This window comes from Salvelinus alpinus, chromosome 6 (assembly GCF_045679555.1).
Source record: "Salvelinus alpinus chromosome 6, SLU_Salpinus.1, whole genome shotgun sequence".
In the NCBI taxonomy this organism is placed as follows: Eukaryota; Metazoa; Chordata; class Actinopteri; order Salmoniformes; family Salmonidae; genus Salvelinus; species Salvelinus alpinus.
Window position 1 is genome coordinate 37880485 of NC_092091.1, and position 27474 is coordinate 37907958.

Genomic DNA, 27474 nt, shown 5'->3' on the forward strand with positions numbered 1-27474 from the left:
TATTCTCATCATTTAGTTTCCAGAATAACAGTTGACACACACACACATTTTGTATGAAACATTTATTAACATTTTTGTGGTACATTCATCCATACAGGTTTTCCTCTAGTGAAACAGAGGGAGACGGTTTTCGATACAGACCTCAAATCCTCTCTGCTGCTCTGTAATAATCAGAATAAAACATGCATCAATTGAATCTCTGACAAGACACATCTCTTCTATCAATGTGATGAATATAAAATGTTGAAGTCTCATGAAGAACCTCCTCAGAATTCCCTTTTCATGACAAGTTAAAGACTTAAAACTGGGAAAACCATATTTTTGGTTTACAACATTTCCTAGAAGAAAAACTTCCATAAGTGCCTCATAATAATAACTGTAGCTTCACAGAACCACATATGACCTTTTATCTATTTAGTTTAGGCTGGGTTAGATTTCCCAGACAAGGATGGCTGTGCTTGTTTGCACTTGTGCTTTTTAACGTTCAACTGCATATCTTCCATATTCATCAGTGCCGTTTCTCAATTTTTGAGTTTCAGTCATGACTGCATCCCATTTCTATGACTACGAAACTACAATCCTACGTGAAAACATGAATAGTACTATGACAGTGCTGATGTTGCTGCTCTCTGTGTGCTCTAGGTCCCTGCTTGAAGGGAGAGAGGTGTCAGTCACTAGGCAAGTTTCCATTGATCCAGGTTTATTCAACAAAAGCAACGTTGGCTAAAAAAATTGCGACATTTGTAATGGAAACGGCAGTCGTAGGATACATTTTCGAAAGATCTAATACATTTATTCCATTCAAGGGGTGGATTTATTGTGACAAATGATGATGGAATAAATTAAGATTGCAAAAAGAATCAGAAGGTACGCTGGGCATGTGACGTTATCACGTAACTATAAAGCTCCACTCCACATTTATTTCTAAATGCCTACTGCTTGCAACATCAATTTTTCCAACGAAAAAAATACTGTGTTTCTTCGCAAGTAGAGTATTGTTTTGACTTTCAACAATGCCTGAATTGCTTTACATTGGAACTTGAAGTTTCACCATGAAATTGTTTCAAATCTTAATAACTAGTGCAAGTTACACCATGACACAGACCACGGCGATAAGTAGGCACATGAGAATGATAAAAATATGGCAAATATTAGTAAATTCTTGCAATCTATCCATTCTGGCTTTTGCGAGCTACCTGAGACATGAAACAGATAGGTGGGCACTTTATTAATGCACAAATTGCCAAAATTGATAATTTAAAACCCTTCAACAACCTCATTACATCTAGCTGTTTTTATCAACACAAGACAGTTCAATGTAAACGCACCGGGACGGACAATTGTTGCATCTACTTCCTATGCAATCTTTCTAAATGTCAACAAAAAATGACTGTACAAGCTAATGGAAACCTAGCTAGTGTCTAGCTGCGTACCGCCAGGTTAGTGACTTCCATGGTTCATGGCGGAGAGGTCATAGTTCTACTGCGCTCCTATTGGTGTAGGTAAGATCACCATCACCGACATAGCACCGACTATGTAAACAAATGACATAATTTAAGAGAAATTGTAGAATTAGGCGGGGTTTATGAATTTGTGGCTGTCGTAACTAGCGACGACCCTACAAATCTAAAACAAACTTCAGGTCAGACTCTCTTGGTGTTCCTTTGGAGATGGAGGCGTGGCTTTCAGCTCCTCTCCTGACCAATCATCCACTGTTACCCCTGACCCGGGCAGGGCTTAGTCCAGTGCTTCCTGTTTGATGCAGATGAGGGTGGGGCCACGCTCTCCGTTGCTCCTCCCCTCCCTGCGTAGGACGTACTCGCTGAAATGGGAGGAGTCTACTCCTCCACCACATGCCCCTGCTATCTCGAACCCTCTCTGCTGCAACCTCTCCAATACCTGTCAATCAAACAGACATGCATTACAGACACCGCACACAAAAACACACACCATTGTGGTCAGAAGTCATTTCAGAGAGGGGCTGATTCAGGGTTGATAGTACCACACAGTCATATAGTCTGTGGAAGAAAACCAACATGTGTGTAAATGTGCAAATGTGTTACTAACAATAGCACAAACAGTGCCCAAAATTATAAACACAACATGTAAAGTGTTATACTCACAAAAAGCTTATTTTTCTCAAATTGTGTGCATTCATTTGTTTACATCCCTGGTAGAAGGCACTTCTCCTTTCCAAGTTAATCCACCACCTGACAGGTGTGGAATATTAAGAAGCTGATTAAACAGCATGATCATTACAAAGGTGCACCTTGTGCTGGGGTCCACTCTAAAGTCCACTCTAAAATGTGCAGTTTTGTCATACAACACAATGCCACAGATGTCTCAAGTTTTGAGGGAGCGTACAATTGGCATGCTGACTGCAGGTATGTCCAACAGAACTGTTGCTAGAGAATGATGATTTCTCTACTATATGCCACCTCTATTGTCATTTTAGAGAATTTGGCAGTACATCCAACCGGCCTTACAACCACAGACCATGTGTAACCACGCCTGCCCAGGACCTCCACATCCGGCCTCTTCACCTGCAGGATTGTCTGAGACCAGCCACCCGGAAGCTGAAACCGTGGGTTTGCAAAACCGAAGAATTTATACACAAACTGTCAGAAAACATCTCAGGGAAGCTCAACTGCGTGGTCGTCCTACTCACCAGAGGAGCACCTATACAAAAGTATGTGGACACCCCTTCAAATGAGTGGATTCGGCTATTTCAGCCACACCCATTGCTGACAGGTGTGTAAAATCGAGCACACAGCCATGCAATCTCCATAGACAAACATTGGCAGTAGAATGGTCTTACTGAAGAGCTCAGTGACTTTCAATGTGGCACCGTCATAGGATGCCACCTTTCCAACAAGTCAGTTAATCAAGTTTCTGCCCTGCTAGAGCTGCCCTGGTCAACTGTAAGTGCCTTTATTGTGAAGTGGAAATGTCTAGGAGAAACAACGGCTCAGCCGTGAAGTGGTAGGCCACACAAGCTCACAGAACGGTACCACCGAGTGCTGAAGCATGTAGCGTGTAAAAATCCTCTGTCCTCGGTTGCGACACTCACTATCGAGTTCCAAACTGCCTCTGGAAGCAACGTTAACACAACTGTTAGTCGGGAACTTCATGAAATGGGTTTCCATGGCCGAGCAGCAGCACACAAGCCTAAGATCACCATGTGCAACGCCAAGCATCAGCTGGAGTGGTGTAAAGCTCACTGCCATTGGACTCTGAAGTAGTGTTAAAGCGTTAACTGGAGTGATGAATCACGCTTCACCACCTGGCAGTCCGATGGACGAATCTGGGTTTGGCAGATGCCAGGAGAACGCTACCTGCCCCAATGCATAGTGCCAACTGTAAAGTTTGGTGGAGGAGAAATAATGGTCTGGGGCTGTGTTTCATGGTTCGGGCTAGGCCCTTTAGTTCCAGTGAAGATAAATCTTTACGCTACAGCATACAATGACATTCTAGACAAATCTGTGCTTCCAACTTTGTGGACACAGTTTGGGGAAGGCCCTTTCCTGTTAGAGCATGACAATGCACCTTTGCACAAAGCGAGGTCCATACAGAAATGGTTTGTCGAGATCGGTGTGGAAGAACTTGACTGGCGTGCACAGAGCCCTGCCCTCAACCCCATCAAACACCATTGGGATGAATTGGAACACCGACTGCGAGCCAGGCCTAATCGCCCAACATCAGTGCCAGACCTCACTAATGCTCTTATGGATGAATGGAAGCAAGTCCCTGCAACAATATTCCAACATCTAGTGGAAAGCCTTCCCAGAAGAGTGGAGGCTATTAGCGGCAAAGGGGGACAAACTCCATATATTAATGCCTATGATTTTGGAAGGAGATGTTCTACGAGCAGTTTTCCATATACCTTTGATCATGTAGTGTGTTTATTCCCAGTCATGTGTAACCTATAGATGAAGGCCTAATTATTTAAATCGACTGATTTCCTTATATGAACTGTAACTCAGTAAAATCTTTGACATTGTTGCATATTGCATTTATATTTTTGTTCAGTGTATATTCAAAAATATATTTTAAAATATATGTTTCCATGTATTTTAATGAATGGAAAATGTATCTTTTTACCTTACATACTGTAGCTTGGCTACATACAAATTAAATGCATAAAACTACAAAGTGCAGCACTAAATTACAACAGCATGCTGTGGTGTAGTTTTAATGAATGACTCATGACTGAGAGAAATTGATGATAAAAATAGTGTGGGGGCTGTTTTGTTAGACTTCAGTGCGGCTTTTGACAATATCGATCAGTCTGCTGCTGGAAAAACGTATGTGTTATGGCTTTACACCCCCTGCTATATTGTGGATAAAGAGTTACCTGTCTAACAGAACACAGAGGGTGTTCTTTCATGGAAGCCTCTCCAACATAATCCAGGTAGATTCAGGAATTCCCCAAGGCAGCTGTTTAGGTTCCTTACATTTTAAAATCTTTACTAACGACATGCCACTGGCTTTGAGTAAAGCCAGTGTGTTTATGTATGCAGATGACTCAACACTATACGTGTCAGCTACTACAGCAACTGAAATGACTGCAACACTTAAAGACCTGCAGTTAGTTTCAGAACGGGTGGCAAGGAATAAGTTAGTCCTGAATATTTCAAAAACTAAAAGCATTGTATTTGGGACAAATCATTCACTAAACCCTAAACCTCAACTAAATCATGTAATGAATAATGTGGAAATTGAGCACGTTGAGGTGACTAAACTGCTTGTAATAACCCTGGATTGTAAACTGTCATGGTCAAAACATATTGATACAACAGTAGCTAAGACGGGGAGAAGTCTGTCCATAATAAAGCATTACAGTGCCTTCTTTACAACACTCAACAAGACAGGACCAACAATCCTTAGTTTTGTCGCACCTGGACTACTGTTCAGTAGAGTGGTCAGGTCCCACAAAGATGGACTTTACAATTGGCTCAGAACAGGGCAGCACGGATGGCCCTTAAAAGTACACAGGGAGCTAACTTTAATTATATGCATGTCAATCTCTCATGGCTCAAAGTGGAAGCGAGATTGACTTCATCACTCCTTGTTTTTGTAAGAAGTGTTGACAAGCTGAATGTCCCGAGCTGTCTGTTTAACCTACTAGCACACAGCTCGGACACCCATGCATACCCCACAAGACATGCCACCAGAGGTTTCTTCACAATCTCCAAGTCCAGAACAGACTATGGGAGGCGCACAGTACTACATAGATCCATGACTACATGGAACTCTATTTCACATCAGGTAACTGATGCAAGCAGTAGAATCAGATTAAAAATCAGATTAAAAAACTGGTAAACATACACCTTATGGAACAGAAGAGGCACACACAAAGGTACAGACACACGCATACGCACTCTACACACACGTACATTGTAATATTGTTGTATGGTGGTATTATACATTTTGTATTATAGATATGTAGTGGTGTAATAATGTTATAATGTTTAATCTTTTGTTTTAGATGCAATGTAAGTACCTTAATGTGTTTGGACCCCAGGAAGAGTAGCTGCTGCCTTAGCAGCAGCTAATGGAAATCCCTAATAAATACAAATACAAATGACTGACAAATAAAAGTGTGCTTTCAATAATCTTTATTTTTTTGCTCAAATAACTTGGTCCATTGTTGAATTGTGTCATGTTAGTCACTGGGAGGTGGAATCTGAAACACAAATTATAATGTACAAATTACCTCTGTGCAGTTAACATCTGTATTTGAACATCAAATTGATACAATGCAGATTCCTTCACCTCCAGTTTATATTTTCAGACTCACATGTTGAGAGTTACCCCGTGGATAACGCAGAGACAGAGTCAGTGAAACGCTTCCACATAAGATGAAGAATTAGGGGTTAATGTTCATGAACATCAAATTGATACTTACAATGCAGATTCCTTTACCTTCAGTGTCCATTGCAGACTCAATAGCCGAAAGTTACCCTGTGGATAATTTAGAGACAGAGAGTCAGTGAAACACTTCTACACAAGATGAAGAATAAATAAGGGGTTAATGTTCATGAACAAATTTAAATTTCATTGGGAACTAGCTAGCTAAATGATACAAAAGACTACTTACATTGGCTGTCCATAGGCAGCTGAGGCTCCAGACTAGAAGGATAATGGATAATGTTTTGCTAGAGATAATCTAGCAAGTATCAGAGACACCCAACCCTCACTAAAGCCAGCTAAGCTAGCTAGGTAGCAAGCAACACAATGCTTGGTTGGCCAATAACATTTAATAATAACTTTGGAAAATAAAATTTAAAAAAATACATACGGTGCATTCGGAAAGTATTCAGACCCCTTGACTTTTTCAAAATTTTGTTAAGTTACAACCTTATTCTAAAATAGATTTTTTTTTAACTCAGCAATCTACACACAATACCCCATAATGACAAAGTGAAAACAGTTTTTTTGATTTTTTTGCAAATGTTTTACAAAAAAAAAACAGAAATACCTTATTTACATAAATATTCAGACCCTTTGATATGAGACTCGAAATTGAGCTCAGGTGCATTCTGTTTCCATTGATCATCATTCAGATGTTTCTACAACTTGATGGAGTCCACCTATGGTAAATTCAATTAATTGGACATGATTTGGAAAGGCACACACCTGTCTATATAAGGTCCCACAGTTGACAGGACTGTGTCGAAGCACAGATCTGGGGAAGGGTACAAAAAAATATCTGCAGGATTGAAGGTCACCAAGAACACAGTGGCCTCCATCATTCTTAAATGGAAGAAGTTTGGAACCACCAAGGCTCTTCCTAGAACTGTCTGCCCGGCCAAACTGAGCAATCGGCGGAGAAAAGCCTTGGTCAAGGAGGTGACCAAGAACCAGACAGTCACTCTGACAGAGCTCCAGAGTACCTCTGTGGAAATGGGAGAACCTTCCAGAAGGACAACCATCTCTGCAGCACGCCACCATTCAGGCCATTATGGTAGAGTGGCCAAACGGAAACCACTCCTCAGTAAAAGGCACATGACAGCCCACTTGGAGTTTGCCAAAAAGCACCTAGCACCTCTCTGACCATGATAAAAAATAATCTCTGGTCTGATGAAACCAAAAGTGAACTCTTTGGCCTGAATGCCAAGCATCACGCCTGGAGGAAACCTGGCACCATCCCTACGGTGAAGCATGGTGGTGGCAGCATCATGCTGTGGGGATGTTTTTCAGCAGCAGGGACTGGGAGACTAGTCAGGATCGAGGCAAAGATGAACGGAACAAAGTACAGCAATTTTTTATTTAACCAGGCAAGTCAGTTAAGAACAAATTCTTATTTACAATGATGGCCTACCTCAGCCAAACCCGGACAACGCTGGGCCAATTGTGTGCCACCCTATGAGACTCCCAATCACGGCCAGATGTGATGCAGCCTGGATTCAAACCAGGTACTGCAGTGAAGCCTCCTGCACTGAGATGCAGTGTCTTAGACCACTGCGCCACTCGGGAGCCTCAGAAGCAAGATCCTTGATGAAAACCTGCTCCAGAGCGCTCAGGACCTCAGACTGGGGTGGAGATTCACCTTCCAACAGGAGAACGACACTAAGCACACAGCCAAGACAATGCAGGAGTGGCCTCGGGACAAGTCTCTGAATGTCTTTGAGTGGCCCAGCCAGAGCCCGGATTTGAACCCGATCAAACATCTCTGGAGAGACCTGAAAATAGCTGTGCAGCAAAGCTCCCCATCCAACCTGACAGAGCGTGAGAGGATCTGCAGACAAGAATGGTAGAAACTCCCCAAATATGCAAAAATGTCTAATAACCTATTTTTGCTTTGTCATTATGGGGTATTGTGTGTAGATCGATGAGGAAGAAAGACAATTTTATCAATTTTAGAATAAAGCTGTAACGTAACAAAATGTGGAAGAAGTCAAGGGGTCTGAATACTTTCTGAAGGCACTGTACATGACATGAACTCTACTTGGCTCTATTCCAGGACAACTCTTATCAACTTTAATTTTCAAAACAATTCTTACCTTGGACAGTCACACTGCATGTTGGTGGCAAGCTAAAGAAGGAGCTAGGTAGCTTTGTTAGCAAATTGATGAAAACTCTTGCTTGCAGTTGAAGAAGTGATCTTCTTCCTCTGTTACCCACCCGGTTAAAAACATATTTTAATTCAATGTTATGAACGTATAATCAAATAAAATGCCATTATCCACGGAAAGCTTTCTGATGGTGACACCTGCTCTTCTCCTTCTTCTAGAGAAAATTCTAAATTGCAATGGCTGCTCTGTCAGTTGGAGGCGGGGCTTGGGAACGTTTCAAATTGTGATTGACAGCTCAGGAAATCAGCTAATATATCTTAAAATATATTTACAGATATGTTCTACGTTCAAGTGACTTTTCGAAATAAACACCTTATTTAAGGTACAGTGCCTTGCAAAAGTATTCACCCCCTTGGCATTTTTCCTATTTTGTTGCATTACAACCTGTAATTTAAATTGATTTTTAATTGGATTTCATGTAATGGACATACACAAAATAGTTCAAATTGGTGAAGTGAAATGAAAAAGAATAAATATATAAAATAAAAAAATGGAAAAGTGGTGCGTGCACATGTATTCACCCCCTTTGCTATCAAGCACCTAAATAAGATCTGGTGCAACCAATTATCTTCAGAAGTAACATAATTAGTTAAATAAAGTCCCTCTGTGTGCAATCTAAGTGTCACATGATCTGTCACATGATCTCAGTATATATACACCTGTTCTGAAAGGCCCCAGAGTTGGCAAAACACCACTAAGCAAGGGTTACCAGCAAGCAAGCCGCACTATGAAGACCAAGGAGCTCTCCAAACAGGTCAGGGACAAAGTTGTGGAGAAGTACAGATCAGGGTTGGGTTATAAAAAAATATCCGCAACTTTTAACATCCCACAGAGCACCATTAAATCCATTATAGAAAAATTGAAAGAATATGGCACCACAACAAACCTGCCAAGAGAGGGCCGCCCACCAAAACTCACAGACCAGGCAAGGAGGGCATTAATCAGAGAGGCAACAAAGAGACCAAAGATAACCCTGAAGGAGCTGCAAAGCTCCACAGTGGAGATTGGAGTATCCGTCCATAGGACCACTTTAAGCCTTACACTCCACAGAGCTGGGCTTTACGGAAGAGTGTCAAGAAAAAAGCCATTGCTTAAAGAAAAAAATATACAAAGACGTTTGGTGTTTGCCAAAAGGCATATGGGAGATTCCCCAAACATATGGAAGAAGGTACTCTGGTTAGATGAGATTAAAATCGAGCTTTTTGGCCATCAAGGAAAATGCTATGTCTGGCGCAAACCCAACACCTCTCATCACCCGAGAACACCTTCCACACAGTGAAGCATGGTGGTGGCAGCATCATGCTGTGGGTATGTTTTTCATCGGCAGTGACTGGGAAACTGGTCAGAATTGAAAGAATGATGGATGGCACTAAATACAGGGAAATTCTTGAGGGAAACCTGTTTCAGTCTTCCAGAGATTTGAGACTGGGCCGGAGGTTCACCTTCCTGCAGGACAATGACCCTAAGCATACTGCTAAAGCAACACTCGAGTGGTTTAAGGGGAAACAATGAAATGTCTTGGAATGGCCTAGTCAAAGCCCAGACCTCAATCCATTTGAGAATCTGTGGTATGACTTAAAGATTGCTGTACACCAGTGGAACCCATCCAGCTTGAAGGAGCTGGAGCAGTTTTTCCTTGAAGAATGGGCAAGAATCCAAGTGGCTAGATGTGCCACGTTTATAGAAACATACCCCACGAGACTTGCAGCTGTAATTGCTGCAAAGGTGGCTCTACAAAGTATTGACCTAGGGTTATGCACGCTCAAGTTCAGTTTTTTTTTCTTATTTCTTGCTTGTTTCACAAGAGAAACTATTTTGAATCATCAATGTGGTCGGCATGTTGTGTAAATAACATTATACAAACCACCCAAAAATCTATTTTAATTCCAGGTTGTAAGGCAACAAAACAGGAAAAATGCCAAGGGGGGTGTCACGCCCGTGGAAATGAGTAGACCAAGGCGGAGCGTGCATAGAGTTCCACATGTTTTATTCCGATGAAACTCACAAACAAAAATAACAAAGTGCAACGAAACGTGAAGCTATGTAGTGCTCGCAAGCAATTAGACATAGACAAGATCCTACAATCTAAGGTGGGAAAAAGGGCTGCCTAAGTATGATCCCCAATCAGAGACAACGATAAACAGCTGCCTCTGATTGTGAACCATACTATGCCAACAAAGAAATAGAAACATAGATTTGCCCACCCAAGTCACACCCTGACCTAACCAAATAGAGAATAAAAAAGGCTCTCTCATGTCAGGGCGTGACAGGGGGTGAATACTTTCTCAAGCCTCTAGACTCAACATTATCATCGGGGGTAGAGAATGCTGTGAGGTGTGAGTGTGTATTTTACACATATTTTACAAATACGTACATACTGTATATTTTATTTAGTTATATAATTGCTAAATACATTTTCCCAATATATTTAAATATTTAATTGAAATATAGTTCAATATATTATTTTTCCCTATGGGGTCACAGTTTGTTTCTGAGTAGGCAGAAGCCAGCCATCTCACTGTGTCCTTCCCTGATCTAAAAACACACATCCCCTCTCTCATGACAACTCACACATACAACACAGACAAACAGATGCAGACACAGATGCAAAAATATATATATAATAATATTGTCTGTGTCCCAAATGGCACCCTATGTAGTGCACTATAGGCCCTTGTCAAAAGTTGTGTACTAAATAGGTAATAATGTGCCATTTGGTAGGCAGACATTCTCTCTATAGCTGCAAGATGACATTCCATTAGCATGCCCTGAAGGAGCAGCTGTTACTCTATCCTCTCTGTCTGCCTCCATCCCTGGCTCTCTCTCTCTCTGTCTCTCTTACTCTGTCGCTCTCTCCTTCTCTTTCTGTGTGACTGTCACAGGCAGTACAATAGAAACCTTTGTTTGCCTCCATCTCTCTCTCTCTCTCTGCCTCCTTCTGTCTGTCTCTTTCTCACTCTCCCTCCCTCTCTCTGTGACAGTTGCTCTTTCCTACCATTCCAGCAGATCCGGAAGCCGATGGCTACATTTTTCATATCTAAACAGGATTAATCTCTCTTTCCCCTGGCTGGTCTGGCCCTGTATGAGGTTATTTAAGGTTATACTATGCTTATGCCATGGGTACTGGTTAGTGTGATGTTACGTGTATGGAGTTAAAGAGATTTTGTTTACTTTTTAGCCAGTAGTTCTGAAAGTAACACTCACAAGCCAAAAGGTTTCCCCGAACATTGCGTACTACGTCACATACCGTATGTGCAGATATGTACACCGCGTCATTGTGCTCCCTCTCGTTCTGCTGTGTGTGCATGATGTGCCTCTTGCTAGCTGTCACTCAAATGGCGAGGGGCTGAAGCTCATTGGTTGAACTCAAATTGCTAGGGGGCTGGCCCACGTGGGAGAAAATGTAGGGAAAATGGCGCAGCACAGCTTCCAGAAAAACAGTTGTTTTCAAACTAGGGATTTCATGGCTAATTGAGGTAAAACAGTAATTCTGCTCATAGATTATGCATGTATGAACTACACATTGACACATCCAGCGCAAAGATAAAAAATACTTTGTAGTCGCCAAAGTTCTGGAGCATGTCTTTAAGGCTACCTACGCAGAGTTGAGGTGGGTTAATGTGATATGAGTTGAGGTGACCTTATTCGTTGTGAGTTGAGGTGAGTTGAGGTGTTATTTTAGGATGTTGGGTAGTTGTTTTCATGGTAAGCAGTGGTATTGAAAGGGTAGTGTCTGCCATGTTACCTGTACAGAGTTGAGGTGACAGTATCCATTGAGTGGAAAGCGTATGACGTGAGTAGAGTCATGATTCCAGCCTGCGTTCATGGAGTTACACATGACGTCCCCGACCTCTGGAAACACGTCCTCGATCAAAGCCCTGTCTCCACTCAGAGTGATCCTCTCCCCCAGCTCTGGAGCTACACGCACCACCACACACTCACACACACGCCACACACTCCTGGCCTCGCGCTCACTCCTCCAGCGTTCTAATTCTGCTTGTAGTGGGGATAGCTGGAAGAACCTGGCCTCCTCACAGAGTAGAGAGTACTCCTGGAACAAATACGCACACACGCACACACGCACACACACACACACACACACACACACACACACACACACACACACACACACACACACACACACACACACACACACACACACACACTATGCTATCAGAAAGGAATTATGGACGAGGTTTTCCAGTATCTCTCACTCAGTGTCAGAGATACTCACTTTGAAGTCGTCAGGGAGGAGCAGTTTGGCCGTCCGCAGGAAGTTGAGGATGTAGCGGAATATATGGCCGTCTCGGTCTATGAAGTAGTGCTGCTTCAGACTATCTAACACTATGGGCTCTGTCCCGTTGAATAGACGACCAATCCTGGTGGGAGGTGATATCATCATTGTGATTGTCATCAGAGTGTGCATGTTCATGTTTGAGGGGATCAGTTTGAGCAAGGCAAGGCGCAGAATCGCTAATCTTGATCACATAATGAGTAGTTATTTGGAACGCAATGTCATTTGTAGATCAGTGACTGTGCAATCCACTTCAATGTAGTTGATCTCAAACACCTTATGTGTGTGTGTGTCTTACCGTGACTCGGGGTACTTGGTGAGTGTAGCCAGGCTGCTGGTGTACATGTGTCCTCCTACATCTATGTGTACAGGGGCGTTGGTCTTTGTGAGCTGGGCGGGGGTGGGGATGCCCCCGATACCCCCAGAGCCCAGTGGAGAGGCAGGGGACTGGGAGACCAGCGGCCTACTGGCCATGCTGCTATTACGGCTATCCTGGGAGACAAGAAGAAAAATAAGAATACTTTATTGTCCAATGTACACAAATGTCAAACAAAAATTTGTCACACATACTGTAAACCGTTAAACACATGAGGCATTACAGAGTTCTTCCATGAGCGACCAAGTAGAGACAGGACACTAGTAAGGAGCAGTAGACTGAGACTTCATTCATACTGCGTCAAATCTTTGAGCACAGAACTCATGATGCACTGCACTGCATGACGAAGAGTGTGTTTGCCCTTTTCAGAGTCTGTGTGTATATCAGGGGTAGCTTTGGGTTGCGAAGAGAGATCTGAGTGTAGTTAAAGGAGCTCAGAGACAGATAGGAGTCTGCCTCCTTCTATACAGGTGAGGTTTTGAGACAGGTGAGGACATTACCTTATCGAGGAGGGTTTAAAAACCCTTGTAAATGCTTCACGAAAATCTGCACTTCAGAAAAACTAACAAGCTATAAAGTCTACTGGTCAGCATTTACTGTGGTAAGTGCAGTGAGGGAGAAAGACAGCCATGGCCGCAGGTCAGAGTCTGCCTCTTAAAGCTGAGAACACAGTAAATAGTAAGATACTGTAGATATACAGAGATAGAGGGAGATAAAGGGGGAGAGAGATGTAGCTGATAAAGCAGAAATCAGATGAGCAGAGCTGTTGGTAATGCAGCAGACATGTCCATCTCCCCGGGGCCACATAACAGGCAGGCTCATTAGAGGAATGGCTCAAAAACAGGAAACTCGTAAGAGACTGGACACGCACACACACACACACACACACACACTCATTTTGTCATTGGAGGAAAGATACTTACTTGAGACAGCCTGCCATACTTTTTTTTTTTCATTATAGTGCCTGTGTCTCAGAAGAAATGTGAGCTTTAGGCGAATGGGTATAAGAGATGTGTGCTGTGTGTGTGTGTGTGCGTGTGTGTGTGTGTGTGTGTGTGTGAGATGTGTGCTGTGTGTGTGTGTGTGTGTGTGTGTGTGTGTGTGTGTGTGTGTGTGTGTGTGTGTGTGTGTGTGTGTCCGTGAGAGCTTGCACGCTCTGGCTCTACCCCTGCTGGCTCCACTGTGGTGCATGGTTAATAACTGTGGGCCTGGGGTGCCCGTAACCCATAGCAACAGACAGAGTCCCAAAGAAAACTCACTACTGTCCTCTCCTCTGCACTCACAGGGTGCATCCCAAATGGCACCCTAATCCCTATTTTTATTGAGCTTTTATTTAATCATGGGAGCCCATTGAGACCAGGGTCTCATTGTCAATGGTGCTCTGAGGACAAACAATTTCAACATGGACATTCCAATAAAAAAGAAATCAACAACTACAGGTTACAATTTCAAAAACTACAATTTCAACACCACAATACATGTGTACATTTAATCAAAACAAATGCAATTCCCCGTTTAACAAATTCAACATTAGATTCCTAAACTGAATCAAGATGCAGTTGCACTACATCCGGAATACGGTGCCATTTGGAATGCAAGCACAATGTTCATGACCTCTTTACTAAAGCACCTAGAACACCCAAAGAGAATACAAAACTCACTCCTACACAATACAAACCCACACACATCCTACAGGTCAATACTTTCACAGTAAATGGGAAATTACGGTAGTCTCTATACACTTAAACACTTCATTAACACAGAAAATGGTGCGTGACCAAATGGCGACATAACCTATTACGCACTCATTTCATTTCCGCATTAAATCCGAGGACGTTTTTGAGAGGCTGTCTACAAGTAAGGTTATCCTGCATTACATTTAAAAGTGCAAAAGCATAATCTCTGTCCGTGCACTGTATGAAACTCTATTACCTGCGCGGATACCACGTCAGTCAGTAAAGGAGCGGATTGCTGACCGTGGGGCTCCTGGGGTTGGATGTCCACGGGCTCTGTACCGTCCACTATGACCACAGGGGACATTGCGCGTTCTCCGGGACGCACACAGAGCTTCTTAGGAGAAGGAGGTCCCGAAAAACCGCAGAGAGCACGAGCTTTCCTTGTTGTTCTCTGCGGCTTCAGTTCCACTGTGTCTGTGACCTGTTGGATGTACGGGATCACGAGCTGGAGATGAGACTGCCCGCCACCATTAACTGTTTCGGAGGAAATCTGAAGCGACACCAACTTTGACCCTATACCGGCAATGCTGTTGAGCGTTGCTATGGAGACGGCGCCGATGCAGTGGTTGGTGTAGGTCTTTGACAGTTTGGCTGCACGCGACAGCATCTGCATCCTCGTGCCAAGCAGGTTTTTACCAATGGCTTTGTTCTCATACCATGTTATGTCGCTTGCGCAGCAGTGGTCTCGTGGTCGTTGGAAGAATGCTTTGCACAATGGGTTCCGTTTCGAGACATACCTTACAAAGCTGGCATATGGACACAACTCAGTTCCAGTCTCATACATGCGCGGCAAAGTATCTTCATCTGGGTCTGGTCTCTTTTTATTCCAACACGCGGAGCGAGACTTGTGATACGGCCCCAGTGATTTGAAATAGATAAACTTTCTCCCATTCTCGTCTATGGCCAGGCCGAATGAATCCTCCTCCAGCTCGCGCTGATTCTCTCGCCCCCTCGTACAGAAATACATGCATGTCTCAAACCACACTTTGTTGAGCAGCCCGAACGGCGTATCGATGTTAAACACACTGGAGGTGTAGAGTTTTCTCAGGTCCGCCCGCGTGATTGCCTGTTTCTGCACCACGGGACCAGCACCCTGCTCCTCCAGCTTTCTGATGACCGCGGCCAGGGTCAGGTTGGCGCTGCGTAGCTCCGGGTCTTTGGTGAGATCCAGGGTGCGACAGTACGGTGGCTCATTCAGGTAGCGGTTCAGAGAACTCCGAATGCTAATGAGGGAAGACTTGCTGTAGAGCTGGCCGCTCTTAGAGCGTGCCTCCGCGTAGAAGGACTGCAGGACCGCGCACAGCGCCTCCTTGTCCAGAGTTTCAAAGTCAGGACTTTGGGATTTCTCGCTCAGGTACTCCCGGAAGATCCGTACCGCATACCTGGTAGCCAGGCGGGTGTTCTCGCTCAGTCTGGAGCGGTCAGACGGCTGCAGGTCTCCCTCCGGATCCGAGTCCAGTCCGGGGATGTGAAACAGTCCAGGGTCTGCTCCCGGTCCCAACCCGCTGCACTGGTCCGTACTACGCATAAGGACCGCTTCTGTCTCCATAGCGGAGCAGCTGCTGGGGTCTGCGCACTCTGCCTCCCACTCCAGTTCATCCTCCCCGTACTCCTCCCCGGTGATCTGTACCTCCTGGATCTCATCATCCTCCTCATCTCCGCTCCTCTCAGTCTCCGGGCAACTCATGTGCTCCTCCCGCTCTGTCCCCGCTGTGTCACTAGAGCAGTCTGCGCTGCCAGGCATTCTCGCCATATTGCAGTCTGTGTAGCAGTCCTCAGGCAGAGCGCATGCGCTATATTGGACCACAGAGATGTGAGAGCTTTGTGTTTAGTGACCTTCAGCTAGGCACGCACTCTTAAAGGTGCAGGGAGCGAGCGCTGCTAGTGGGTAAAGGGAGCGCGCTCCCAAAAAAGGCTGCAGTATTGGACTGCATATTGGACCACTCACAAGCAGCATGGGATTTATCTAACAGGGTTTCAGATCCTGCTTTATTGGAAGTAACTACTGCAATATCTGACTAACACACACACACACACACACACACACACACACACACACACACACACACACACACACACACACACACACACACACACACACACACACACACACACACACACACACACACACCTGCCTATTAGAACAGTGTTGCCAGCTCCAACAGCTTGATTTGAGAGGATGCAGCTTTAAAGATCCACAGCTTCTATCTCAATGCCATCAGACTGTTAAACAGCCATCACTAACAATGAGTGGCTGCTGCCAACATACTGACTCAACTCTAGCCACTTTAATAATGGAAAAATGTATGTCATAAATTTATCACTAGCCACTTTATATAATGCTTACAAACCCTACATTATTCATCTCATATGTATATACTGTACGCTATGCCATCTTGATGTAATTTAATGTATCACTAGCCACTTTAAACAATGCCACTTTATATAATGTTTTCATACCCTACATTACTCATCTCATATGTATACACTGTACTCTATACCATCTACTGCATCTTGCCATCTTGATGTAATGTATCACTAGCCACTTTAAACAATGCCACTTTATATAATGTTTTCATACCCTACATTACTCATCTCATATGTATATACTGTACTCTATACCATCTACTGCATCTTGCCATCTTGATGTTATGTATCACTAGCCACTTTAAACAATTACACTTTATATAATGTTTTCATACCCTACATTACTCATCTCATATGTATATACTGTACTCTATACCATCTACTTGCATCTTGCCTATGTCGTTCGGGCATCACTCATTCATTTATTTTTATGTACATATTCGTATTCATTCCTTTACACTTGTGTGTATAAGGTAGTTGTTGTGAAATTGTTAGGTTATATTACTTGTTAGATATTACTGCATGGTCGGAACTAGAAGCACAAGCATTTCGCTACACTCGCATTAACATCTGCTAAACATGTGTATGTGACAAATAAATTGGATTTGATTTGATTTTGTGTAACTGCAGTGATATGTGTTCTCTCTCATCTCCCATAAGATAATAACCATGCAGCATGTTCACATAATTCTTGCTGCACAGGGACATGAGAGATGCGCAGACAAATACTGGAGAAAATATAAATCAACTCTTTATTGGACATACTTTCCTGGTAGTCGTATACAGTACTCCATCTGAGTGCTGTACCTCCAGGCTAAGAGCACTGCTTCTCCCCTGGGCACCCATGACCTTAATACAGCCTCATACATGGTGTTCTCCATACGATGCTCCTTTTACAACTTATAAAGGCTTTATGTGCTCTTATAAAGGCTCATAGGTTAGCTCCGTTGCCCTTGTGAAGGTACAGTTGAAGTCGGAACTTTACATACACCTTAGTCAAATACATTTAAACTCAGTTTTTCACAATTCCTGAAATGTAAATCTTGTGAAGATTCCCTGCCTTAAGTCAGTTAGGATCAACACTTTATTTTAAGAATGTGAAATGTAAGAATAATAGTAGAGAGAATGATTTATTTCAGCTTTTATTTCTTTCATCACATTCCCAGTGGGTCAGAAGTTTACATACACTCAATTAGTATTTGGTAGCATTGCCTTTAAATTGTTTAACTTGGGTCAAACGTTTCAGGTAGCCTTCCACAAGCTTTACACAATAAGTTGGGTAAATTTTGGCCCATTCCTCCTGACAGAGCTGGTGTAACTGAGTCAGGTTTGTAGGCCTCCTTGCTCACACACGCTTTTTCAGTTCTACCCACACATTTTCTATGGGATCGAGGTCGGGACTTTGTGATGGCCACTCAAATACCTTGACTTTATTGTCCTTAAGCCATTTTGCCACAACTTGGAAGTTTGCTTGAGGTCATTGTCCATTTGGAAGACCCATTTGCGACCAAGCTTTAACTTCCTGACTGATGTCTTGAGATGTTGCTTCAATATATCCACAAAATGTTCCTTCCTTATGATGCCATCTATTTTGAAGTGGACCAGTCCCTCCTGCAGAAAAGCACCCCCACAACATGATGCTGCCACTCCTGTGCTTCACGGTTGGGATGGTGTTCTTTGGCTTGCAAGCCTCCCCCTTTCCCTCCAAACATAATGATGGTCGTTATGGCCAAACAGTTCTATCAGACCAGAGGACATTTTTCCAAAAAGTACGATCTTTGTCGCCATGTGCAGTTGCAAACTGTAGTCTGGCTTTTTTATGGCGGATTTGGAGCAGTGGCTTCTTCCTTGCTGAGCGGCCTTTCAGGTTATGTCGATATAGGACTCGTTTTATTGTGGATATAGATACTTTTGTACCCGTTTCCTCCAGCATCTTCATGAGGTCCTTTGCTGTTGTTCTGGGATCGATTTGCACTTTTCACACTAAAGTACGTTCATCTCTAGGAGACAGAATGTGTCTCCTTCCTGAGCGGTATGACGGCTGCGTGGTCCCATGGTGTTTATACTTGCGTACTATTGTTTGTACAGATGAACGTGGTACCTTCAGGCATTTGGAAATTGCTCCCAAGGATGAACCAGACTTGTGGAGGTCTACAATTTCTTTTCTGAGGTCTTGGCTGATTTCTTTTGATTTTCTCATGATGTCAAGCAAAGAGGCACTGAGTTTGAAGGTAGGCATTGAAATACATCCACAGGTACACCTCAAATTGACTCAAATGATGTCAATTAGCCTATCAAAAGCTTCTAAAGCCAGGCCATAATTTTCTTGAATTTTCCAAGCTGTATAAAGGCACAGTCAACTTAGTGTATGTAAACTTCTGACCCACTGGAATTGTGATACAGTGAATTAATGTCTGTAATCAATTGTTGGAAAAATTACTTGTGTCATGCACAAAGTAGATGTCCTAACCGACTTGGCAAAACTATAGTTTGTTCACAAGAAATTTGTGGAGTGTTTGAAAAACGAGTTTTAATGACTCCAACCTAAGTGTATGTAAACTTCCGACTTCAACTGTACATACTTCTGATGCTGCTCTTGTGTAGGTTCATTGTTATGCTGCTACCTTAGGTTCATATGTCCTCCATACGCTGCTGCTATTACAGCCTATGAGGACAGTATGAGCTGTTCCTACTAAGGTCAATAGGTTAACTCTTTTACCCTTGTGAAGGTTCATAGACTTCTTATGCTGCCCACTTAGGGTTCATATAGACATACACTAAAAGTTTCCCTAATGAGATGGTGTAAAGAGTTGTTAATGACCCTCTTTACCAACTATACCCAGAGTAATAACACAGGAAGACCTGTGAGAAGCCAAGTACCTAACAAAGCTGTTAGTTAAATTCAAGTATAATATGACAGTTAACAAATCTCAGACTATCTCTGCTGCTACATGACAGTGCTGGATGTCGTGGGGGATTTGGTGTTATGTGTGAGAGGTGGCAGTAATGGATATCGTCAGGCAGACAGCCTCGACAGTGTGTATCTACGGGGAGTGTGTTAATGGCATTTATTACAATTGAAAAAGCAGCGTGATCCACTTCAATCCGTCACAGTAGTGCAGAGAATAGAACAGAGCAATATAAACATATTTCCTGAGTGAGTGTGTTGTGATGGGATTGTGTCAAAATGTTATGTACAGTATGTGAGGAAATTAATATGAGCACACATTGAGGGCCCTTTCCCAACCCACATGAAGCCTGGTCCTGGACTGAAAATCACTTTTAATGGACATTTGTCATGTGGAATGCTTTTTTGTCCAGGATTAATATTAATCTGGGTCCATCAAGGGAAGGGTTCAGGTATGGGAAGAAGCAACCAACAAGCAAACACTGCCCTACAGAAACAGTCGTTATGAATCCTTCCTTCCTGAAACCTCTTTTCTCGCTGACTGTGTTCCAGCTCCCAGGCATGTCACCAGGAAGGACGGCTGAGACAAAAATAAGAAAAAATACCCACGTTTTAATTCTTGTTAGCAGCACCTCGTTTCGCAACTCCATACCCAATTAGCAATTAGCTAGCTCTTTAAGTTGAGACCTTTCCCGTGGTGTCTGATCCCAACCTGATTTGTATGCCGCTTGTGCAGTTGATGATAAGAAGAGGCCCCCAGAATATGGAGTTTACATTTCATTTTATGATGATTTGCATGCCAGGAGAGCCTTCGGGGTTTGAGGAAATAACATGGCCGCTCTTCAAAAGGAGATCTATGCGCCGCGTGGCAGCAAAGTGTGTAGGATTGCGCTTTTTTGTGTGCAGGCAGGTAATTTACTCCCTGACTAATCTGCAGAGATAGGGAGAAGCTGTAGAAGAAAAAGCACTTACACAAAGAACAAGGCTCTCTCTCGCTCTGAGGCTCCTTGTCAAAAACCTTGGGAAATTAACACCAAGGTGTGATAGCTAGAGCTGCTCCCGTAGCCTAGGGCTGGCATGAAAGAGTAGAGGGATGTGTTAGTTTGTGGGGGTATGTTTGTGGGTGTGTGGAAGAGTGTGTGAGCATATCAATTTCTTCGGTGTGTGCATATGTGTGTGTGTGTGTGTGTGCACTCTCTTATAAACAAAAAGCCCTCACTCTACACCTGCCCTTTACACACTGCCCAAATCGGACGTGTTGCGTGCGCGAGCGTTGCAAAATATATTTACACATACATGTTATTCAGTCATTGCACACACACTGCTCGCACGCGCCAACGAGCGTCTGCGTTGCCAGGCACTAAAATAGAAGTTACTTCTATTTGTGACGCCGAAAGCTATGCAAGTCCTGCCTCTCCCATCTCCTCATTGGCTTTTAGAAGCATATACCCACGTGCCATCTCCTCATTGGTTATACCCACGTGGGTGATTGAAAGATGAACTGAGGTTGGTTGTGGTAATACACCTTATTATGAAAGTTCAATCGCCATATAAAGTCCAAAGAAGAAAAAGCCTGGAAGAAGGAGAGATGACTAGACATGATTCGGTTGACCATTTTATGTGTGTATTAATTGTCAGAGTAGAGGACCTTGTGCATTTCAGGTAAAATAACAACTTAATGTTTATATCCCAGGACAAATTTGCTAGCAACTGCAAGCTAGCTAGCTAAATTTCCATAAATGTTTAATGCTTTTCGACCTGTCCCCAAATTAATATAATTGGTTCAGAGTTTGTTTTGATATTTCAACCTGCGTGTCATGATTGTGTTTGGTGTGGGGGGACAAAATCTATTTGCGCACTTTTTTATTTTTTTAAATATTTTTTCTTTCACCTTTATTTAACCAGGTAGGCTAGTTGAGAACAAGTTCTCATTTCCAACTGCGACCTGGCCAAGATAAAGCAGAGCAGTGTGACACAGACAACAACACAGAGATACACATGGAGTAAACAATAAACAAGCCAATAACACAATAAACAAGTCAATGACACAGTGGAAAAATGAAAGTCTATATACAGTGTGTGCAAAAGGCATGAGGAGGTAGGAAATAAATAGGCCATAGGAGTGAATAATTACAATTTAGCAGATTAACACTAGAGTGATAAATGAGCAGATGATGATGTGCAAGTAGAGATACTGGTGTGCAAAAGAGCAGAAAAGTAAATAAAATAAAAACAGTATAGGGGTGAGGTAGGTAGATTGGGTCTGCTATTTACAGATGGACTATGTACAGCTGCAGCGATCGGTTAGCTGCTCAGATAGTTGATCTTTAAAGTTGGTGAGGGAAATAAAAGTCTCAAACTTCAGCGATTTTTGCAATTCGTTCCAGTCACTGGCAGCAGAGAACTGGAAGGAAAGGCGGCCAAATGAGGTGTTGGCTTTGGGGATGATCAGTGAGATATACCTGCTGGAACGTGTGCTATGGGTGGGTGTTGTTATCGTGATCAGTGAACTGAGATAAGGCCGAGCTTTACCTAGCATAGACTTATAGTTGACCTGGAGCCAGTGGGTCTGGCGACGAATATGTAGCGAGGGCCAGCCGACTAGAGCATACAGGTCGCAGTGGTGGGTGGTATAAGGTGATTTGGTAACAAAACGGATGGCACTGTGATAGACTGCATCCAGTTTGCTGAGTAGAGTGTTGGAAGCTATTTTGTAGATGAGATCGCTGAAGTCGAGGATTGGTAGGATAGTCAGTTTTACTAGGGTAAGTTTGGCGGCGTGAGTGAAGGAGGCTTTGTTGCGAAATAGAAAGCCGATTCTAGATTTGATTTTGGATTGGAGATGTTTAATATGAGTCTGGAAGGAGAGTTTACAGTCTAGCCAGACACCTAGGTATTTATAGTTGTCCACATATTCTAGGTCGGAACCGTCCAGGGTGGTGATGCTAGTCGGGCGGGCGGGTGCGGGCAGTGAACGGTTGAAAAGCATGCATTTGGTTTTACTAGCGTTTAAGAGCAGTTGGAGGTTAGTTAGCACAGTGTCCAAGGAAGGGCCAGAAGTATACAGAATGGTGTCGTCTGCGTAGAAGTGGATCAGGAAATCGCCCGCAGCAAGAGCGACATCATTGATATATACAGAGAATAGAGTCGGCCCGAGAATTGAACCCTGTGCTACCCCCATAGAGACTGCCAGAGGTCCGGATAACAGGCCCTCCGATTTGACACACTGAACTCTGTCTGCAAAGTAGTTGGTGAACCAGGCGAGGCAGTCATTAGAAAAACCAAGGCTATTGAGTCTGCCGATAAGAATGTGTTGATTGACAGAGTCGAAAGCCTTGGCCAGGTCGATGAAGACGGCTGCACAGTACTGTCTTTTATCGATGGCGGTTATGATATAGTTAAGTACCTTGAGCGTGGCTGAGGTGCACCCGTGACCGGCTCGGAAGCTGGATTGCACAGCGGAGAAGGTACGGTGGGATTCGAAATGGTCAGTGATCTGTTTATTAACTTGGCTTTCGAAGACTTTAGATAGGCAGGGCAGGATGGATATAGGTCTGTAACAGTTTGGGTCTAGGGTGTCACCCCCTTTGAAGAGGGGGATGACCGCGGCAGCTTTCCAATCTTTAGGGATCTCGGACGATACGAGAGGTTGAATAGGCTGGTAATAGGGGTTGCAACAATGGCGGCGGATATTTTTGAAAGAGAGGGTCAAGATTGTCTAGCTTAGCTGATTTGTACGGTTCCAGGTTTTGCAGCTCTTTCAGAACATCTGCTGTCTGAATTTGGGTGAAGGAGAAGCTGGGGAGGCTTGGGCAAGTAGCTGTGGGAGGGGGGGGGGGGGGCGGAGCTGTTGGCCGGGGTTGGAGTAGCCAGGAGGAAGGCATGGCCAGCCGTTGAGAAATGCTTATTGAAATTTTCGATTATCATGGATTTATCAGTGGTGACCGTATTACCTAGCCTCAGTGCAGTGGGCAGCTGGGAGGAGGTGCTCTTATTCTCCATGGACTTTACAGTGTCCCAAAACTTTTTGGAGTTAGAGCTACAGGATGCGAATTTCTGCTTGAAAAAGCTAGCCTTTGCTTTCCTGACTGACTGCGTGTATTGGTTCCTGACTTCCCTGAACAGTTGCATATCGCGGGGACTATTCGATGCTATTGCAGTCCGCCACAGGATGTTTTTGTGCTGGTCAAGGGCAGTCAGGTCTGAAGTGAACCAAGGGCTATATCTGTTCTTAGTTCTGCATTTTTTGAATGGGGTATGCTTATCTAAGATGGTGAGGAAATTACTTTTAAAGAATGACCAGGCATCCTCGACTGACGGGATGAGGTCAATATCCTTCCAGGATACCCGGGCCAGGTCAATTAGAAAGGCCTGCTCGCAGAAGTGTTTTAGGGAGCGTTTGACAGTGATGAGGGGTGGTCATTTGACCGCGGACCCATAGCGGATACACGACGGCAGACGCACGCGCACGTCTGGTTTGGGCATGTTATTACACTCATTATTGACTACAACAGCCAATCTTCCCAGTAGTAGTTTTGTAACGAGAACACAGTCAGGAACAAACACTCTGTTTATCTGTCTGTCCCATAGGGGAGACCTGCAACACTATGTACACATACACTAAATCAAACAACAGGTGTGCACACACTAATTCGGAAACTATTTGCACACATACAAAGCCTATTAAAGCAATACTTGTCACAACAAAGAATGAAGGGAAAACCTTGAAGACTAGATTACACAGCCAGTAGGACACCATCCCTTACATACACAATATAATTAAGCAATATGGTGCGAGGGGGTGCGGTATATGGCCAATATACCACGGCAAAGGGCTGTATCCAGGCACTCCACGTTGCGTCGTGGGTAAGAACAGCCCTTAACCGTTGTATATTGGCCACATACCACAAATCTCCAAGGTGAGATGTTTACAAATTACATTTGTAAACATAATAGCAATAATAGCAATAATAGCAATAAGGTATTGCTATTATAAACTGTTTACAAATGTAATTTGAGCAGTAAAAATAAATGTTTTGTCATACCAGTGGTATACGGTCTGATATACCCCCGCCTTCAGCCAATCAGCATTCAGGGCTCGACCCACCAAGTTTATAATGAACATTAATACACAAAATACCTACACAACTGCACAATCATTGTTAGTGCAAAGACTTTACAACAGTGTAATAACCATATGTGAAGTAATTCTACACATCAATATAACATAACACCTTTAATACCTTACCTACTCTCTATCAAATATACTTTCTGATCATATATTTGGTATTTTATCGTCCTGAAACATGTCATTATCCTGAAGAGGTCTAAACAGCTGGAGTACAGAATGTTTTCGGAATGTGCATCTATAAGCATATTTCTCTCCCTGCCAGCCGGTGTAAATAGCAAGCTGTCACTTCAGCTTTAATGAGTTCTAGGATCCATTATTAATGACATGCCAAACAACTGGATGGCTCAGGGGTGACTGCATATCCTATACAGTACACATTGTCTGCTCCACTACCTCTACACACACACACACACAAATGTGCATGCACTCACACACGCACACATGCACGAGTGCAAGGAACCACACATACACACAAATACACCACAAGCACCTACACACACACACACACCAGGGTTGGGCTCAATTTGAAATGAAGGCAATAATTTCAGGAAGAAAACTAAAACTACAATTCAATAATTTAACATTTATTTGGGCATTTATATACAATGACTTCTCAATAAATGGAAAAGACAAAGTTATTTATTTCCAAAAACATAATTTCTGAATATTTTATTGAAATCACTCCCTGAATTCACACACACACACACACACACACACACACACACACACACACACACACACACACACACACACACACACACACACACACACACACACACACACACACACACACACACACACACACACACACAGTCCCAGAGTGTGGGGAAATATGAAACAAAGTATGATGAGATGCTAACTGGAACAATACAACTGCAGTATAACAACAAAATATTGTCATTATTCTATTTCCATATTTAACTTTACATTTGAATAAAGTATAGTGCCAAGATAAGGCATTCCCACATGGGACACACCAGGGAGCTGTCCTTTCAGCATAAAATTTACCTGGACAGCAACCCTAGACAAGCCATCAGCACCCTCTACATGTGCAGGACCATGGACAGCGACACATAACAAGGCTACAGAGCTTAGAATTTCCTCACCACAAGTGATGAATCATTTTGGCAGCAAATTGTAGCGCTTCTCCACTACCCTAGCACATGTGTAAAACACCACTGCTCGCCTAACCAACTCCACAACCTGTACGAGGAAATGAAAAACTAACCCAATCTCAGACAGTTCTTACCTGAAACATCCAACATCAATCCTTGGCTTCCTGATCTGAATCCAGGCGATATGCTGCTTCCCCGGCGCGCCAGAGAGAAAAGGCTAGCGAGGGAGGGAAGACAACCACATACAGTGAACAGGCGCTCCAAGGCTCCGCTAGCCCCTCAGGCTAAGATCAGAAAACAAATGTAGGCTGTTCCTCCATTCTCTGTACACACACACAAGAGAGACAACAACCTCTATCAAATCAATATTATTCTGGCTTCCATTTATAGCTTTCATAATAATCCACCCTATACAATAATAGTTATACTACAGTGCATCTGGGAAGTATTCAGACCCCTTCCCTTTTCCACATTTTGTTGAGTTTCAGCCTAATTCTAAAATTGCTAAAATATTTTTTTCCCCTCATCAATCAACCCATAATGACAAAATGAAAACGTGCTTTTTACCAATTTTTGCAAATGTATTAAAAACAAAAAACATAATTCAGAATTCAGAACCATTGCTATGAAACTCGAAATTGAGCTCAGGTGCATCCTGTTTCCATTGATCATCCTTCAGATGTTTCTACAACTTGATAGGAGTCCACCAGTGGTAAATTCAATTGATTGGGTATGATTTGGAAAGGCAGACACCTGTCTATATAATGTCCCTGAGTTGACAGTGCATGTCAGCACAAAAACCAAGCCATGAGGTCAAAGGAATTATTCGTAGAGCTCCGAGACAGGATTGTGTCGAGGCACAGATCTGGGGAAGGGTACCAAAAGATTTCTGCAGCATTGAAGGTCCCCAAGAACACAGTGGCCTCCATCATTCTTAAATGGAAAAAGTTTAGAACCACCAATACTCTTCCTAGAGCTGGCCGCCTGGCCAAACTGAGCAATCAGGGGAGAAGGGCCTTAGTCAGGGAGTTGACCAAGAACCAGATGGTCACTCTGTCAGAGCTCCAGAGTTACTCTGTGGAGATGGGATAACTATCTCTAAAGCACTCCACCAATCAGTCCTTTATGGTAGAGTGGCCAGACGGAAGCCACTCCTCAGTAAAAGGCACATGACAGCCCGCTTGGAGTTTGCCAAAAGTCCTCTCAGACCAGAGAAACAAGATTCTCTGATCTGATGAAACAAAGATTGAACTCTTTGGCCTGAATGCCAATCATCACATCTGGAGGAAACCAGGCACCATCCCTACAGTAAAGCAAGGTACTGGCAGCATCATGCTCTGTGGATGTTTTTCAGCGGCAGGGACTGGGAGACTAGTCAGGATCAAGGGAAAGATGAACGGAGCAAAGTACAGAGAGATTCTTGATGAAAACCTGCTCCATATTGCTCAGGAACGTACTGGGGCGAAGGT

General features: G+C 43.4%; 1 protein-coding gene across 2 annotated transcripts; it reads right to left on the minus strand.

Moving 5' to 3' along the window:
• Window positions 1–497: 497 nt before the first annotated feature.
• On the minus strand, window positions 498–26234 carry LOC139578650 (BTB/POZ domain-containing protein KCTD1-like). Of its 2 annotated transcripts, none has more exons than XM_071406554.1 (5): window positions 26140–26234; window positions 12671–12864; window positions 12313–12457; window positions 11824–12129; window positions 498–1899 (listed from the first exon to the last, which is right to left on the minus strand). In XM_071406554.1, the coding sequence occupies exons 1-5, from the start codon at window positions 26146–26148 to the stop codon at window positions 1738–1740; spliced, it is 816 nt and encodes a 271-aa protein (XP_071262655.1). In that variant the 5' UTR covers window positions 26149–26234; the 3' UTR covers window positions 498–1737. The 2 variants fall into 2 exon arrangements, with proteins under 2 accessions (XP_071262655.1, XP_071262654.1); XM_071406553.1 differs by lacking the exon at window positions 26140–26234 and adding an exon at window positions 14681–16309.
• Window positions 26235–27474: the final 1240 nt, after the last annotated feature.

Coding starts and splice junctions, on each gene's coding strand:
- LOC139578650 (XM_071406553.1), bottom strand. CDS start 16,237: ATGGCGAGAATGCCTGGCAGCGCAGACTGCTCTAGTGACACAGCGGGG. Junction 12,458..12,670: donor ACCAAGTACCCCGAGTCACG/GTAAGACACACA, acceptor ACCTCCCACCAG/GATTGGTCGTCTATTCAACG. Junction 12,130..12,312: donor TCCTCCCTGACGACTTCAAA/GTGAGTATCTCT, acceptor TATTTGTTCCAG/GAGTACTCTCTACTCTGTGA.